The sequence below is a fragment of the Myotis lucifugus genome, unplaced genomic scaffold (genome assembly GCF_000147115.1).
Source record: "Myotis lucifugus unplaced genomic scaffold, Myoluc2.0 scaffold_27, whole genome shotgun sequence".
NCBI lineage: Eukaryota > Metazoa > Chordata > Mammalia > Chiroptera > Vespertilionidae > Myotis > Myotis lucifugus.
This window is the reverse complement of record NW_005871075.1, coordinates 3,358,794-3,375,545: the sequence shown is the minus strand read 5'-3', so window position 1 is coordinate 3,375,545 and position 16,752 is coordinate 3,358,794. Positions and strand designations below refer to the sequence as shown.

Genomic DNA, 16,752 nt, shown 5'->3' with positions numbered 1-16,752 from the left:
TCCCCTCACTAATACCATGACTTGCCAATCTCTGTCCAATAATGTCCCTGGCTGTAATCACCTTGCCCTTTTCCACGACCGACGGGCTACTTAATGTTTGTAAAATGATGGGTTTGTATGAACTAATTGGTAGAAGTCTTTGAAAAAATAATTATAACTTGGGAAAATGGGCTTAGTGTATATGAGATGTTTGTAATCTTGAAGGCTGAAAAGAAGAGCAAGCCAAGGTTTTGCTTTAAAAGTAGGGTAAGTGTCCCTGCCACAGTAAGAAGTCTGTTCCTTCTGGGAAAGCAAATTCAGCAACTGATTTAATATCTGTTACTGTTGCTGACTTGCAACCCTACCCCCTTCTAAGCATATGACAGGTCTAAACAGAATTCTGCTTAGTAGTCCAGTGACTTTTGGAAAATAATGCTGTGATTATAAGGTTCCCCAAACACACTTTTTAAAGTGTTGGTAATGAGCACATTGCACCTACCTGCGCTGCTTGGGTAACCATCTCTGTTGCTCAATTTATGCTTAATATTGGTCAAAGTGAAGCATGTTTTCATCACTTGAAATTCAGATTTTATTTGCTCAGTTACTAATGGCCATTTATTTCTGTAACATAAACTAGGATGTTATGCAAGTTTGGTTTGCAAATAGGTTGACTCTTGAACGCAACAGTTTACTTTGAGATCAGTACGGGGAGTCATTTGAGTTGACTCCCTAAATAGTCATAAAACCTTCTTTGTTTTTAACATAGTCTGGTTCCTCTCAGGGTAAAATGTTGATAGTGATTGGAAGGATAGAGGATTTAAAACTGGAATGGGTGTTTGAGACTATAGAATCCACTTCCCTTACTCTTCTCGTCCCTTTATTTTTCAGGTTAGAGAAAGAACAAGGTCAAGAACAAGAGCAGCTGTGGCCTGTCACATTGGTGACAGAGCTGGGAACTTTCACTCATTCCGGTGCGCTTGCCACCAAAGTACTATTTTCTTGTCATTGGCAAGTTGATTTAAGGCACTGTGTTTTTGTACCCTCGATATTTTATATAAAAGCTCTTAAAAATCTTTCTCATACAGTCAGATCAACAGAACCCAAAAGTGTCCCCCAGCCAGATTTCCCCAAGTGCCCTTTGCTTATATTTTCTTCTCACTGTTCTTTGGAAAAGCTGTGTTCCTTTCACACTTAGGAAAAACCAATCTTATTTGTTCTGACAGCGGTGTGCAAACATCTATTGCATCAAAAGTCCCACGTGGAGTCAAACACCAATGATCCTTTTCTGAATGTCACTAGCAGTGGCAGCAAACATTTCATCAGAACCTCAGAAGCAGTGCAGAAAGGAAAAGGAAAATCAAGTTAGCAATTAGCTAGTTAATATTGTACAAGCTGAAAGCCTGCATCATAAAATTCTGAGTACAGTGAACGCTGCTTTCGAATCAGGCTGTCTATCCCTTCCAAACACAGTGCCTGTCAGCAGTAGGGTTTTAGGTGAAACTTGTTACCGGAGTAATAGACACAGTGTTGACACTGTGATGGTGACACTGAGTGTCTATGGAAAAGGACTTTTGACAAGGACTGAATCAGGTCATCGTGGTGTTTATGAGATCTTAGGATCTGAAACCAGACCACAGGTTTTGAGAGGATTCTCTGAAAATGTGTTATAGCTCTGGCCCTGAGTTTACACTTGGATGAACAGCTGGGATGAGCAGACCCGCTGGGGAGAGCACAGAGTACTCGTCATAGCGTCTGACTTACCTGAGAAATCTGTCAGTGCTTCATGTTTGTAATCCACTATGGAATCAGTTTTTAAAGTGCCCTGACGCCTTGTTGCTGGGGAAGAGCCCTGTGGAGCAGTATGTGGTGTCGTTCTGCTCTGCCTGCCTTGCATCCCTTCCCTCCCACCTTCCTCTCCCCCAGCCCTCCACCCAGGCACTCGAGTTCCAAGTGCACCTGGACCCCTTGCCCACAGGCCTAGCAGGAGCTCCCGCGCCCCTGCTTGGAATGGCCTGTCTCCTTGGAGTCCACTGTGGAAGCTCATGGCACTTATCCCGCTGTGTTTTAATGGCACCACTAGACGTCAGCCCGTTAGGGCAGGGCTCTGTGTCACCCATCTTGGTGTACACAGGGCCACCGTCATGCCAGGCCCTCAGTGAATGGTGCTGTGTGGGTGGGCTGGATTGCAGGCAGATCAGCTCCTATCCAGCTTACATTTTAGGAGGCACTTAATAATAATAAATAATAATAATAATAATAATACTGTAATACCAGAAAACCTGACTTTAAATGTTTTTATCGCTTACTTTATTAGGCTGGACATATAGGGTATTGGTACATGTTATTGGAGTGCCTGCTCTTAAGCCCCTCTCCTGAGAATGGAGGCACATCAAGCATGCTTGCTCTCATGTCCTTGCCCTTGCTCATCCTACCTCCTTTCCTTCAGGATCCCTCCCACTGGGACTGTCCCTCCCGCTGTCAGGCTCAGAAGCCTCCCTGTGAGCTCCCCTGGTCCCCCAAGCTCACGGCTGTGGTCATGGGCTCCGCACACCAGGCTATGGTCATGGGCTTAGTTGTCTGTTTCAACCCCGGCTCTGCCTCCTCTGTGCTCAGGAAGCCGTGGTGCTCAGCAGACATTTGCTAAATGAAACTTGCATGAACCATACCGGGGGCTCCCGAATGAGGAAGAGAAAACAAATTTCCTTCAAGTGTTAGTCCTGACCCTAGGAGACCGTCCGCCTCCTACACGGCAGTCCTTGAATTCGACACGAAGTGAACCTTCCTTAGGGCTGCAAGTTTCAGTTACGGCACAGCTGTGGGCATGCTGCTCACGGTCACTGTGAAACCATAACCTCCGACGGGAAGGCCAGCGCTCGTTCCCGGTGTGACAAGTTCCCTCGCCATCTTTACATGAATTCTGAAAAGTAATGTCACTGAATTCATTCTGAAAAATAAAAGAGGCCCGGTTTTTCCTATTCCCCTTTCGTTAGCGCTCAGCTCTGGCTCCGTTGTAAATGGAAGCTTGCTCGACTGTGTTCCGTTTTTCTCACTTGTTCTCACTCTGCTAGTCTTGATCTCTTTAGTGTTGAGTCATATTTTTGGAATGAAAAGAATCAGAGGCTTTTTTATCGTTAGCTCCTTTACCATTGAATTTAGAATAGAGAGCAATGATAAAATTAGACACGCCAGGCCTCTGTGTCATAAGTAACCTAGTCTACTTTAGGTACCAAAAATAAGATCCCCTTTAAATAATTCCCAGCTCATTTGAACGGCTTTGGTAGGATGAATGGCCTTCAGTCTGCGTGAAGAAGATGGGAGACTCATTTTCCCCTCACGATGGGCCCAGCAGAGGTTTTCCTGACAGTTAAAAATTTCCTTTTCTTAATCCCATTGCTTCTAATTACGACCCTATCATTAGTGCTAATTACCTCCCTGCGTAACTTCCCTCCCTCGGTGGTGTTCACCCTCCGCGTGCTGTCAGCTCTTCTCCTCCGTGGGCTCCGGAGCTCCTTGCTGCCTTTTCCCGCATGGGCTCCTGGCTGAGGGTCTCAGAAGGAGAGACAGGCTTCCCCGCCCCCTAACCAGTTGCCTCCCCATATTGTTTTTTCTTTGTCTTATGAGAATCTTTAGCTGAGGAAGAGAATTGTAGTCAGAAAATTGCAGAGCCGCAGGAAGCCTGGCCCTGCGATGTCACGGCTGTGTGCTGGTTACTCTGCCTGCTCCCTGCTTACCGCACCCCCTAGGTCAGAGCCGCTCTGCACTGGAGACTGTGGCTCCAGCCACATTCTGTGCTCAGGAAGGAAGTGATCCAGATCTTTTCCTTTTCCTCTGGAGTTGGTAAAGCCAGTTCTGAGAGCCCGTTTTCTTCTCTCTTTCTCCGTCCTTCCTTTCGTCTATTCTTTCACTGCATCACGGCTGTCTGTGAGCTTATGGGCGACTACAGACGGTGCGCTGGACCCCACAGGCTGTGAAGATGAAAGACAAGATCATCCCATCACCTGCTTTGCCCCCCCCCCGAAACTCGTGATGTTCTTCTTATTCATATGTTTTTGTCACTGTCTCGATGTGTTTATATTAGGTTTGTTCCTCTGATGAGGATAAAACATTTATCTCATCTTCATAGTATCCTAATGAAATAGGAACAAGACTGATGGCCGGCAGGAGATTTAGCACCCAGTTTACCAGAGAGCCCAGGGGTGCCTGGCCCAGCCGCCTGAAGTCCCTGCCTCTGGGTCTTGCACAGACCCCTTTCTGCAGAAGAGCTAGGGCAGGGGTGGGCAAACTTTTTGACTCGAGGGCCACAATGGGTTCTTAAACTGGACCGGAGGGCCGGAACAAAAGCATGGATGGAGTGTTTGTGTGAACTAATATAAATTCAAAGTAAACATCATTACATAAAAGGGTACGGTCTTTTTTTTTTTTTTAGTTTTATTCATTTCAAGCGGGCCGTAGTTTGCCCACTGCTGAGCTAGGGAGTGAACAGGATTTTGAAGTCACTGAGAACCACTTAGGATGGGGTCCCTTGTTCTGACACTGAGCCCCGGCATGAGCCATGCACTCGGGACACAGAGATGAACAGAAGGGGTCCCTCTCCTTGTGTTGCTTACAGATTAGTGAGGGGCACCGCGGCATAAACAGAATTACTGAGGATGTGTTGAGTGCCTGGGTGGGGAGGTTCCAGAGGAGGGCGGTGGCCTTGGTAAATCCCTCTCCGGGGCCTCGGTTCTCTGCCTGGACAGAGGCTTGACACCCACAGCCAGTGCCTCCCGCCCCCGCCTCCCTGTCCTGCTGCCTCTTACTGTCACCTGTCCTGGAATCTGAGCTTTCGGTGAGAAAGGAAATCGTCCCTCTTGATGACTTGGGTGTGGATAAGGAAAAGAGTAGATGTTTCATGCTAAGCACATTGTCAAGGGCTGTAACGTCTGAAGGAGGAAGTTTTAGAAGTGTGATTTCTTCATGTTTACACAGTGAGCAAATGACTCAGATCTAGTGTACACATCCACAAGAGCTGTGGCCTAAGCTGATCCCGGTTTTGAAGTCATGTGTCTTCTTTGCATGTGGGGAGTTTTAAAGAGGGTGGAAGGTGGAGAAGGAGGGAGGTGGGAGAGGAAGGAGGGGTAGAGGCCAGGGCTGTGCCTTTCCTTGTGGGACTGGAGACTTCCACATCCTCTTGCTTCTTGCTTCTTTCTCTCCCGCTCTCCTCCTCCTCCTCCTCCTACTCCTCCTTCTCTCCCCCTCCCTCTTCCCTCCCTCCCTCCCCCTCCCTCCCTCCCTCTCTCCCTCCTTCTCTCCCTCTCTCACTCTCTTTCTCTCTCATTTTACTTCTTCCAGTAGGCAGGGGTTTTGGGTTATATTTTCTGTTATGCTAACTTCAGGCAAGACCCTGAAAACAGAGGTCAGGGCCGGCACAGCGTATGTGGCCTCCTGCCTCTTGGAGCAGCCCACCCAGATGGACCCTGGGCCTGTCACAGGCTGGGGCTGAGCTGCGTTTTTTTTTTGGGGGGGGGGGTGGCTGATGGTTCCTAACAGGATCATTGAGCCTCACTAGATTTGGGCCCTCACGCTTTGACCGTTTTAAATTTCTTCCATATTGATGGCACTTTGGGACCTGTTCTCCTTTTTTTTTTAACACAACTACCATGTGCCACCATAAAGAAGAATTGTTAAGTGGGCCCAAAGTAAATCTTGACACTCTGTTACAGGCAGGGAAATAAGCCTGTGTAATGGATACGTGGGTTCTGTGGCTTTTGTAACGGCCGTGCTGCGTAGTCCTGGGGAGTGACCTACTGACGAAACCTGAGGTCTGAGGAAGGGACTGTGTCGGGCATGACAGTCTCAGGACAAGTGCTTCCCCTTCACCGCTCCTCATCCCAAAGTGGATGCCTGCAGGTGCTCTTCATCCTTTGAGGATGAAAATTTATCATTTAGAATTAAATTGATCATTCATTTTGAGAAGCCTTACAAAACCAAGTATGATATTAGGGCTAGTTTTATTCTGTTATTAAAGTATCGCATTGTCTCCAGGTATTTCACTATTGTTGTGTCTGGAGCTCAGACATCAGAGGAGATGGAAGAGAGGATATTACATAAATTGTGATGTATTGCCTTGTTGTGGAGCAGATAAGTTTGAAATATTTTTATCTGTCATTCGGATGATACAGCTAGAAAATGTCAGGGATGGAAATAGTGTCATTAGCCCCTGTTCTTGACTCAAAATTGAAACGTTGCAGTTTTCAAGTTGAGCAATTATCATTTTTAAAGTTCCTTTTTTAGTAAATGGTCTCTGGGCTTGATTTCATAATGTGTTTCAATTTGACAAAGTGAATAAACAAGTCCGTCCGTCCTCATTGCCGTCGGCTCCGCTGACCTCATAAGTGTTACTTGGTCTCCTGAAGAGTACTAGATGTAAAATGTGCAAGCTAAATAATTACTTTTCTTTTTTATGTATACATTTTTATTGATTTCAGAGAGGAAGGGAGAGGGAGAGGGAAGCATCAATGATGAGTGAGAATCATTGATTGGCTGCCTCCTGGGATCCAATCTCGTCCCGCACTGGGATCGAGCCTGCAACCCAGGCACATGCCCTGACTGGGAATCGAACCGTGACCTCCTGGTTCATAGGTGGACGCTCAACCACTGAGCCATGCCTGCCAGGCTAAATAATTACTTTTCAGAAACCTTAGAAATTTTTCTTAATTTCTCCATCTCCAGTTCACACCTACATTAATGATGTCTCCTGGGCATCATGGACTGCAGTATTCCATCAGATTTTCTTCCAGCCTTTTTTCTACATACTATTGTTAAGATGAATTAATCATATAGTTTCAAATTTCATTTTTTCATCTCATGTTATGACATAAGCATCTCCAGTGTTACAGATTATTTTCAATAACTATCAGTTGTTGTGAGTGGTGATGCCACAGTTCCCTTAAGTCCTCAGTCTATCAGATACCTGGGTCTCCCCAGTGTTCCTGTTATAAAAACTGCTGTTCTTGAATATCACTGCGTGTACTCTCTGCCCTCCTGGGTAAACTCAGTAAACTTGAAATCATTCACACATTTTTTATAACTGATTTTTTAAAAATATTTTTTAATTGATTTTAGAGAGGAAGGGAGAGGCAGAGAGAGATAGAAACATCAATGATGAGAGAGAATCATCAATTGGCTGCCTCCTGCACACCCCACACTGGGTATCGAGCCCACAACCCAGGCATGTGCCCTGACCTGGAATCAAACCGTGATCTCCTGGTTCATAGGTCAATGCTTAACCACTGAGCCACGCCGGCTGGGCTGATAACTGATTATTATTGTACTTTCCTATGAACATGGGTGGTTTGGGACAAAGAAATAGAATTAGAAATGATCTAAAGACATAGTGGTATAGTTTGTTTCTTGGAATATGACCTCTATCATCTTGCCGTTTGGTGATTTGCTTTCGCACAGAAGTGGAGCAGAGAATATAGAGCAGAATGACCTCCGCAGTGTGTTATGACTCCCTTTCTATAAAATTAGTAATTAGATCAAGGGCCAAGCTGCTTATTCTAAAGACTTGCCTTCAAAACAGCCCTCTCTGTCTTCATCATATTATTACAGTCGCCTTATAGATAGCACTATTCAAAGCATTCTCTTGTTTCCGCAACCATCACTCAGTGAACATTTACTAAGTTCTTGCACCTTGCCTGGCTCACTGAGAATCTGAAGGTAAGTAAGATGGAGTTCCTTCCCTTAAGGAATTCACAGTGTGACAGGGAAAATGGAGAATTAAACATATGATTAGAGCACATGCAAAAGATAGGCTGGAGGCGAAGGAGGACTCACCTCTGCTTTGGGATTTCATAGAGGAAATTCTGAGTCTGGAAGGGTGGTCAGAGATTGCTAGGTGCAAGGCCAGCAGAGTGCACAGGAGCGTGGCCAGTGTGTGCAAACTGTAATTAGTTCAGGTGGACATGGGAGATGGGGTGAGGTGGGGAGCAGTAGGAGATGAAGATGCTCTGAGCCACCTACTGAAGTCTTGTTGTCATGCTTAGGAGGCCGTGGTTTTAGAAAGATGGCTAGTTGTAATAGAGAGAATAGATTGGGGAGAGACTCAGACAGAGAGATGAGTAAAGAACCTTTTGCAATATTCTAAATAGGCAGTTCTGGGGACTTGGGTGAGGGCAGCAGAGAGAATGAAGAGGAGGAGACAGAGTGAAGACAGTTTAAAGATAGAGATTGCATGTCTTAGCTACCTGGACGGGTGGCATCTACAACCCTCAAAAATAAAACGTACGATTAGCTCAATTGGCGTTTCTCATCTTCCGATCTTTGCTTGCTTCATACTCTACTGGGGATCTAAATAATTGCGAGTTGTGGACCTTCTCTGTGCGGGCTCTGCAGCTTTCCTATCATGTGGTTTTCTAGTTAATTGCAGAATAAAGAAACAGAATGTGTGCATTAGATTTCCTGCTTTTGCTTGGTAATCTAGAGATGGTCATTAAGTCTTCTCTTACAAGAAGTCTTAAACGCATGCACTGAATTTGGGGATATTTTCAGTATTTGTTGGCTTGAGATGGATATTGTATGACTATAAAAAACTGATTGGTTATTGTCCCACTAGTAGAATGCACTGGGTTTTACTTATTTTAAAACCTGCATATTTTGGCATATGACAGATATGACAGTATTTAAGTAAGTGGAAGCAAATTATTACATGATGTCAGTTGAGGATGAAGCACATGCCTAAAACAACAGTAGGTAAATTAGTGAGTGCATGATAATGTGAACGGGTACATCTTATTATGATTGTCAGCTCATTTGGAGGAAATATTTTGAAATTCTTCATTCAGTGTGCTTTCAGGATCTTTAGTAGAGTGTGTCGAAAGAGCCATGGAAGTGAAAGCGGCCAGAAATTGAAAATGTTCATAGCGCTGTGTCAGCTAAACACAACTGAGCTAGCTTGGGCCTCACTGCGCCTGGGGCATGAAAGAGCTCATCCCATTTAGAATCCTGGGTGGGACCATCTTGTCTTTTCTCTGGGTGATCCCATGGCGTATCATTTTTATTGAATTGAGCGTACATATTGCATGTGCCCACTACATGCTAGCTAGGTCTGTGGGTATTCTGAGTAATAACGTTAAAAATTATACCATTTTTTTTTATCGCTTGCACTATTTTAAGACCTTTCACTCATTTAATTCTTATACAACTCTATGAAGTAGGTACGATTATTAGCTCCATTTTACATCTGAGAAGATTGAGACAAAGAAAGATAATGTAACTTACCCAAGCTGAAAAAGTGATGGAGCCGGGATTCCAACCCAGGCAGGCAGTTTCTAGAGCCCAGGTTCCTGAATACTGTACAACTGCCTGAAAGCCCTTCCCTCTTCTTATCACACCCCCCTGGAGAGCCTGGCTTAGTCATCACTTTCTGCAGGAGGTTCACCTGGATTCCTCACCCCACCCACAGAGATCCTCTGGGTTACTTTCATACTTTGTACACAGCACATGTATTATTTCACTCATTGCACTGAATATAAATGTTTCTATGTGTCTCCTCTGCCAGACCCAATCTTAGTCCTCTTTGTATCCACGCCTGGCACTTGCGTAGTGTTTGGCACAGAGCAGATGTTCAACAATGCAACTTGAGTTGAGTTGGTTTGACCGCTACACACTCAGTGCTTGTCCTCAAAGAGCTTTTGGTCTACCTGGAAAGGAAGCTCCATCCACATGCAACAGTTGGATAATGAGGAAGTAAAAGCTAAAAGAATATGGTATAGGCAGTAGTTGCTGTGAGATTTCTAAAAAGGGAGACTGGCTTTAGGGATTGGGTAGAGATATCGTCTCCACATACATACAATCTGAGATGAGAATAGCTTATAACCAAGAGAAGAGGAGGGACATTCATCAGAATGTTGACCTCAGGTGGCTAAGACTGAAATGCTCACATTTCAGGGGGTAGCAGAGCTGCATCAGGAAATGTAGGTTGAAAGGCCCTTCTTTATGATGCAGTTCAGATATCAGCTCTTCAAAGAGGCCAGCACTGTCCTTTTCTGGGAGAGTCTTTCCCTAGTATCTTGTGTATGCAGAGCCCTCACAAGACGGTGTGCATGACATGACTAAGCCAGGCTCTCGGGTGAGGTGTGATAAGAAGAGGGAAGGACCGTGCAGCAGTGAGGATCACAGCAATCTGGAACATGGGCTCTAACACAGCCTGCCCCTCCGTCCTACGTGGCTGAGCTCCCTGAGGGCAGGACTGTTGTTTGCCAATACCAGGCATGGTGCTTCGGGCACATAGTGGTAAAAATAATAGTAATAGCAATAACAATTTTATCAGTATATAACATTGATTCTAATAGAATATATATGATAAGTAACATTTATTGGACCCTATCTTCTAGCCGTTGTTCTGATTGAATTGTAATAACTCAGTCTGTTCTTGAACATCTTTGTTGAAACTTGATTTCTGGAATGATGCCGTCCTATGAAGGCTGTATCATCTAGGAAATTTAGTTCTGTAGGCCCTCTCTGTACATGACCTGCATCTTAATTCTGCAGAAGCCATTCACACACAGCAGAGGCCTGGGTGCCAGAGAGTATTGGAAATAGGATTCAGTTCCCTCAATGGCAACTTGGCCCACCAAACAGCTAGCATTCAGGACAGGCCGGGCCACCAGTCTCAGGAAGAAACCATGATGCAAAGCTGGACACCCAGCAGTGCCATAGAGAGACCTCAAAGCCACACACACACACACACACACACACACACACACACACCCCTGTACTTCTTTTCCCACTTGGAGTCTGAGATATGTCCAGGTTGACAGGTGGGCCCATTGGAGGCCCAGCTGTAGGTTACTGGGGAGGAGAAACAAGTCAGCAACTGGCGCAGACACATGTGCAGACACTATAACGAGAGAGTTTCAAACTTGGAATCCACGTTCTTTTGCACATTAGGGAGGCCCCCAAACCTTCCGTGTACAGCTCAGCCTCTCCAAACAGGCTGCCCTAGAATAGTGCCAGCCCAAGAGTCTGGACAGCCCAGGAAGCATCTCAAGCAGGCAACAATATTTGTAAAGTATTTTCTTTATGTGCTACTAACCCTAAGAGGAAGGTGCTTTTAGAGAAACGTCCAGGCTTCATTGAAAAAGCACACAACCATCAGCTTGTGTTCCTAGCTGACATGAAGCTGTCTGACGGTGGCCAAAGTCGGGAGGCCCGAAGACAGACAAGTGACTAATACTAGGCTGTGTGTGGCCAGGACCAAGTGTATTTTCTGACCACAAGACCATGTCTAGAGTCTCCTTTGTAATTACCACATGGCCTACTGTAATTGTAAACCTTATATTTACTTCCTGCCTTTGACATGTAATTCAGGGTCCAAGGCTGCACCCCAAGCTGGGGTGAAATCCTCTGTCATTTGCCTAAAACCTATAAAATCATTGTTGTGTGAGGGTGTGTGTTTGTGGTTGCCACATCTGTCAACTATGTTAAGTATATCCTTATGAAAAATATGCCCACTCCTGCCTTGTTAGATAAAGCCCTTCACTAAATCAGATGTTTACGGAACACCTATTACTATATGCCAAGGATATTTTAGACTCCAGGAAACACCCGTGAACAAGACAACAAAGACCCCAGAGGGAAACCAAGGGAGGGGAGGGGAAAAAGGAAGGAGACACACAAAAACATAACTCACAGCCCGGACGGCATGGCTCAGTGATTGAGCATGGACCTATGAACCAGGAGGTCACGGTTCGATTCCCGGTCAGAGCACATGCCCGGGTTATGGGCTCAACCCCCAGTGTGGGGCATGCAGGAGGCAGCCGATCAATGATTCTCTGTTATTATTGATGTTTCTATCTCTCTCTTCCTCTCCCTTTCTGGAATCAATAAAAAGTTATTTAAAAAATAAAAACAGCTCACAGATAAGTGCTATGGGTAGTGTCACAAAGGGATGTCACGGGGAATGCCTAGGTGGCTTCTTAGGCTGGGGCGCCAGAGAAGCCTCTCCAAGAGGTTACATTGCTTGGGCTGGTGAGTGAGAGGGAGATGGTCAGAGAGGTGGGCTGCGTGGGCCACTGTGAAGAGTGTGCACGGAGTCTCGCCAGAAGGCCCCGGGCAGCAGGCCGCAGTAGTTTGTTCTAAGATGGAGTGGAAATCAAGAATCTAGATCCGGATTACGGAATGTAGCTCAGAAACTGTCCACAGAACTCGCTGATGTTTTGGATGAGAGGAATGAAGGAAAAGGAATAATCAAGAATAATTGCAAAGGCTTTGGTTTGAGCCATGAGGAAGATGATGACTGAGTGAGAAAGGCTGAGGGCAGCCCTTCTTAGCTCCTCAGTAACAGTCATAACTGACTAACCGTGAGCCTACATCTTGGGATCCAATAAACGCCTTCACCGCCCTCCCCCAGTTCACATCACTGGGGAATGTTCATGGCATTTTGGAATCCTGAACTGTTCACACTGCTTCAAGCATTCCCCTGGCTTCTCCCCTGTAGTGCTCACTTTAGGACATCAAATGAATCACAGGAAAGCCACTGGCATTTCTCATGGGTCCTCTGTAAATGCCAGCTCCTGCCCAGGCCTCCAACCTCGGCACCTCACTAGGGCCGGGACCCAGGCTTGGATGGGAGGGTGCATCCGAGCTCTGCCCCACTGCTCAGAAGTCGGCAGCTGGCACAGACCAACAGCATGCCTCTAATATGTTGTGGCAAACAACAGGGCCAGTGTTCTTGTTTTTCTCTTTATAATCAGAAAAAAGTTTGAGATCTCTTTAATAACAAACAACTTGGGGGAGTGAGGGGTGGCCCCTGGTTTTAGTATTCAAATGAACCAGGCCAAGAAGACAGAGCCAGACATCGCTTGACTAAATCCCTGCCTGATTTGATCTATATTTTTCCCTCCAATTTTCTAATACTGGGCTTATCAAAAAGTTGTGTCTTCTGGTCAGCTAAACTCGTGTAACTGACATTTATTGCCAGACGTGACCTTTTGTTAGCACATTGTAGAATCCCAGCGTCAATATCACTTTCTATAAATACAGGTTTCGGGTGAGGGAATGTTCTATCTGGAGAGAAGTTTAGCTTCGGAGAACCTTTCTCCTTTTAGCCTGCTGGTCTGTGGGCTCTTACTCACCGCTGGCATTCTTCCTCGGCTTACGCCGTCAGACCTCCTTCCGTGATCACTCATGTTGGTAGCCACCTACGGTGCCAGTTCCCCACTCCGCCTTCCCTCGTGGTTGGCAGTGCATTTGACTTGTGCTTTCTTGCTTCCTCTACGTTTTGAAATTTAAAAATAGAAAATAAAAAACAAACCCACAGTCGTTCACGCTGGCTGAGCTCTGTAACTCATCTAACAGACTTTCCGGTGAAGTCCACAGTCGGAAACCAGCCACTGGTTCAGAACAAGCCCTGCGAGGCGTGGACAGGGGTCACTCTTTCGCAGACGGTCAAACACACACGCGGAGATGGGCAGTGGCCGCCACAGGAGGCGGCTTGGAGAGCCACCCGAGAGAACGCTCCGCTCTGCTCCTGACTCTCCTCCTCTCCTGTCTGTCCCCTTTCCTGTCCCTCAGTAACATCTAACAGAATAGAGGGGTTCTAAGACCAAAAAGTTAAAGAACCCCTGCACCACCTATCAGTCATTGCGTTTAGTGAATGCGTCCTCGTGCCTGGGGCAGTGCGAAGCGCACCACCTTCTCCATCTCTTCATTTTTGTAACAAAGCTGTCAAGTGGAGCTTTAAGAAAGGCCTGGCTGGCCAAGGCCTCACTCGCAGCTGGGCGTGGAGATAACCAGGTCCGTGGGACACCAAAGCCGCACTACTGGTTACTGGACAGCACGCCCCACAGAGGATCCTCTGTAACTTGGAACAAGTGGTTTACTGCTCTGTCTCGGTCTCCTCGTCAAAAATGGGCAGAAGGGTTAATAGGCATCCAAGTGCCCCGCACAGGGGCTGGCACCAAGTAGACCCTGAGCGACTATTGCCCCCCTTCCTTCCACTCCTTCCTGCCCTTGTCATGGTGGACCCGGAGGCTCAGCCACTTCCCTTTTTTCTTGTAGACGGTCTTCAAGCAGACAGAGAGGCTGATGGACCAGAGGGGGTTGACGAAGATATGATTGTGACCCAGAGTCAGACCAACTTCATCTGCCCCATCACGCAGGTACTGTGTCCTCCTTCCTCCCCTGAAACCAGAGCAGTTCTCTTCACAGAGGCCAGGGGCTCCTGTTTGCTTGCTGACTAGGTTTCATGTCCACGGTTAAGAAGGGAGGAAAGAGGAGTGATGGGGATCAGAGAGTATATACATGGTACACGGGAGGTCCGTGGGCTGGAAAGACTTTTCAATCAGTCATACCATTTGGGAGTAAATTACTGGCCCACAGGCCAGTGACATTGTTACCACTAGTCTCCCTGCTGTTTCTTCTGTGGCCCTCGGTCGTAATTAAGCCTTGAGATTGGGAGGTTAAACATAGAAAGCCCAACTAGGAAAAAACAGTGCCAAGTAATCAGTGACTTGGAGAAGTTACTGGAAGTTGGTCATTAGCATTCCTGAAAGCCTAATGTCTCCTTGATTGCAGTTGGAAATGAAGAAGCCAGTGAAAAATAAAGTGTGCGGCCACACCTACGAAGAGGAAGCCATTGTTCGAATGATCGAGTCCAAGCACCGACGGAAGAAAAAGGCCTGGTGAGTTGGTCCCGGAAGGGAAGTGGAGCCTTCCTAGGGCTGGGCTGGCAGAGGCGCTGAGTTCACGCCACGGGAAAAGGTGTTTTACCGGCCCCCTCAAGTAAGCCGCCTCCCAGATGGCGTAAACACGGGGGCTGGCTTTCTGGGAAAACAATCCAGGAGGAAAAGGGTAGTAACCTCCTCGGGAAGAGCCAGGGAACGCCAGCCACACGTTTCTAAAGTCGGAGACAAAGGAGTTGGATTGGATTGTCATCATTAGGTAACAGGAGTTTGGTGAATTTGTGCTATAGCCTGAAAACAAATGAAAGAACTGTGATACTAAGAGAAAGACGAACAGTCTTTCATATCTTTAATTACTTCAGTAACTTCCCCAAAGGTTTAAGTAAATGTGTGGATAGGTGGTCAATGAGAAATTATTATTACTTTTAAATTGGAATGTTTGAAGGATCTTTCATATGGATATTTCTACCTCCTTCTCAAACGCACCCCACCCCCTTGCCACCCATGACCACTGAGGACACAGCTGGGCTCCTGGAGGCTGACTTGGGGAGGTGTTGCACTCTTATCACAGACTTGGCATTGTCACCAGGAATGGAATGGCAGGTGTGGCCAGCTCTCGGTGGACTTGTGATAACAGTCCTTGGATGTGGGCTCGCTTCTCAGGGCCCAGAAATGTGCGAGTCCAGATCTGGAATTGGAATCCCCACCACCCCTCACGGGTGTGGGCTTAGAGAGAGGGCGTTGGAGACTGCAGCTATCTCGATGGTCATTCAGTCAAGTGATTGACCCTATTTATTCTAGGAGGCCGGCCTACTGGTTGCAAAATGGAGACAGTTGAGTGCATTCTTATCTGCTTTGAGCTTTCACCTTACAGTTGTGCTGTTGTATTTCCCTAGTGAAACCTCCCGTTTCACCCTGCGAATATCCTTGTCTTTGTTTCTGAACTTCTCGCCTTTCTTTTCTATGGACTCTTTCCTCTCTTCATTCTCTGCAAAGCAAAGTGTCCATTTTTTAACATAATTGCTAAGAAGAGGTGTTCCCAGAGTTCTGTTTCCAGCTCTTCTTTCTTAGTTTGGAATATTCTCCAGGAGTCAGATTTGCAAAGGGCAGCCACTGGTACAAAGCACGTTCTCACAGTCCCAGGGGGAGGACGGGGTGGGGGGGGGAGGTGGCCGGGGCAGTACGTCTAGAACCGGCTTCACATTTAAGTGGATCTTCTTAATTGCACACTTTGGCTTTCTCATGCCCTTGGCCTTTTTTGAATTGTGCATATTTGGAAGCTCTTGTGTGATACTTGCCATTTAGGAAAAAATAAATTTCTCATATTTCTATAACTTGGGTTCAGATTCTGCAAACTCTTTGGATTCTCATAGTTTAATAATAACAATTACGTCCAAGTGGAAGAAGTCTGCGAGATTGACAGAGAGGGTAACGTTTTTCCTGGGCCTTGAAAAATGAGAAAGATTTCGGAACGGCAAAGAAAAACCATTCTGAGTGAGGGGCTCACCCCACTCAGAGCCTGATCGCTTGGTGGATAGTAGGGACTGTTTCAGGGAGTGTGTGTTGGAGGGAGAATAGAAGGATAATGGATAAGAGCAATAGAGGAGTGGTGTAAAGGCTCAGTATAGAGGGTGTTAAAGGTCATGATTTTGTTAGTTTTCTCATCTATAAATTGATGCTAATAGTTGTAATTGCCTGATTAGTATGTCTTAAATTTGAATAAGATATATATAAAGCGTTTAAAGTGCCTGGCACATGGTAAGACTCAGCACACGTCATCCCATCATCATCATGGTCGTCATTTTTTTGCCACTATTATTCTATAGACATGAGAGGACATTATTTGGAGGGAGTAAGGTAGGCCACCCTGGAGTTTAAGAAGTTACTCCAACAGCAGTCACAGGATGGATTAAAAAGGCATGAGGAGCCTGGCCAGTGCGCCCCAGTGGTTAAGCACCACCCATGAACCAGGAGGTCGCAGTTCGATTCCCAGTCAGGGCACATGCCTGGGTTGCGGGCTCGATCCCCAGTGTGGGGCGTGCAGGAAGCAGCCAGTCAATGATTCTCTCTCATCACTGATGTTTCTATCTCCCTTCCTCTCGGAAGT

General features: G+C 46.3%; 1 protein-coding gene across 3 annotated transcripts in view; it reads left to right on the top strand.

Moving 5' to 3' along the window:
* NSMCE2 (NSE2/MMS21 homolog, SMC5-SMC6 complex SUMO ligase) overlaps positions 1–16,752 on the top strand; it is a 218,262-nt gene that overhangs the window by 194,735 nt on the left and 6,775 nt on the right. For all 3 annotated transcript variants that reach the window (XM_023751936.1, XM_006086304.3, XM_006086305.3), the window contains 2 exons: positions 14,023–14,123; positions 14,539–14,645. In XM_023751936.1, the coding sequence (XP_023607704.1) occupies positions 14,023–14,123; positions 14,539–14,645 (208 nt within the window). The remainder of the gene's footprint in view (positions 1–14,022; positions 14,124–14,538; positions 14,646–16,752) is intronic.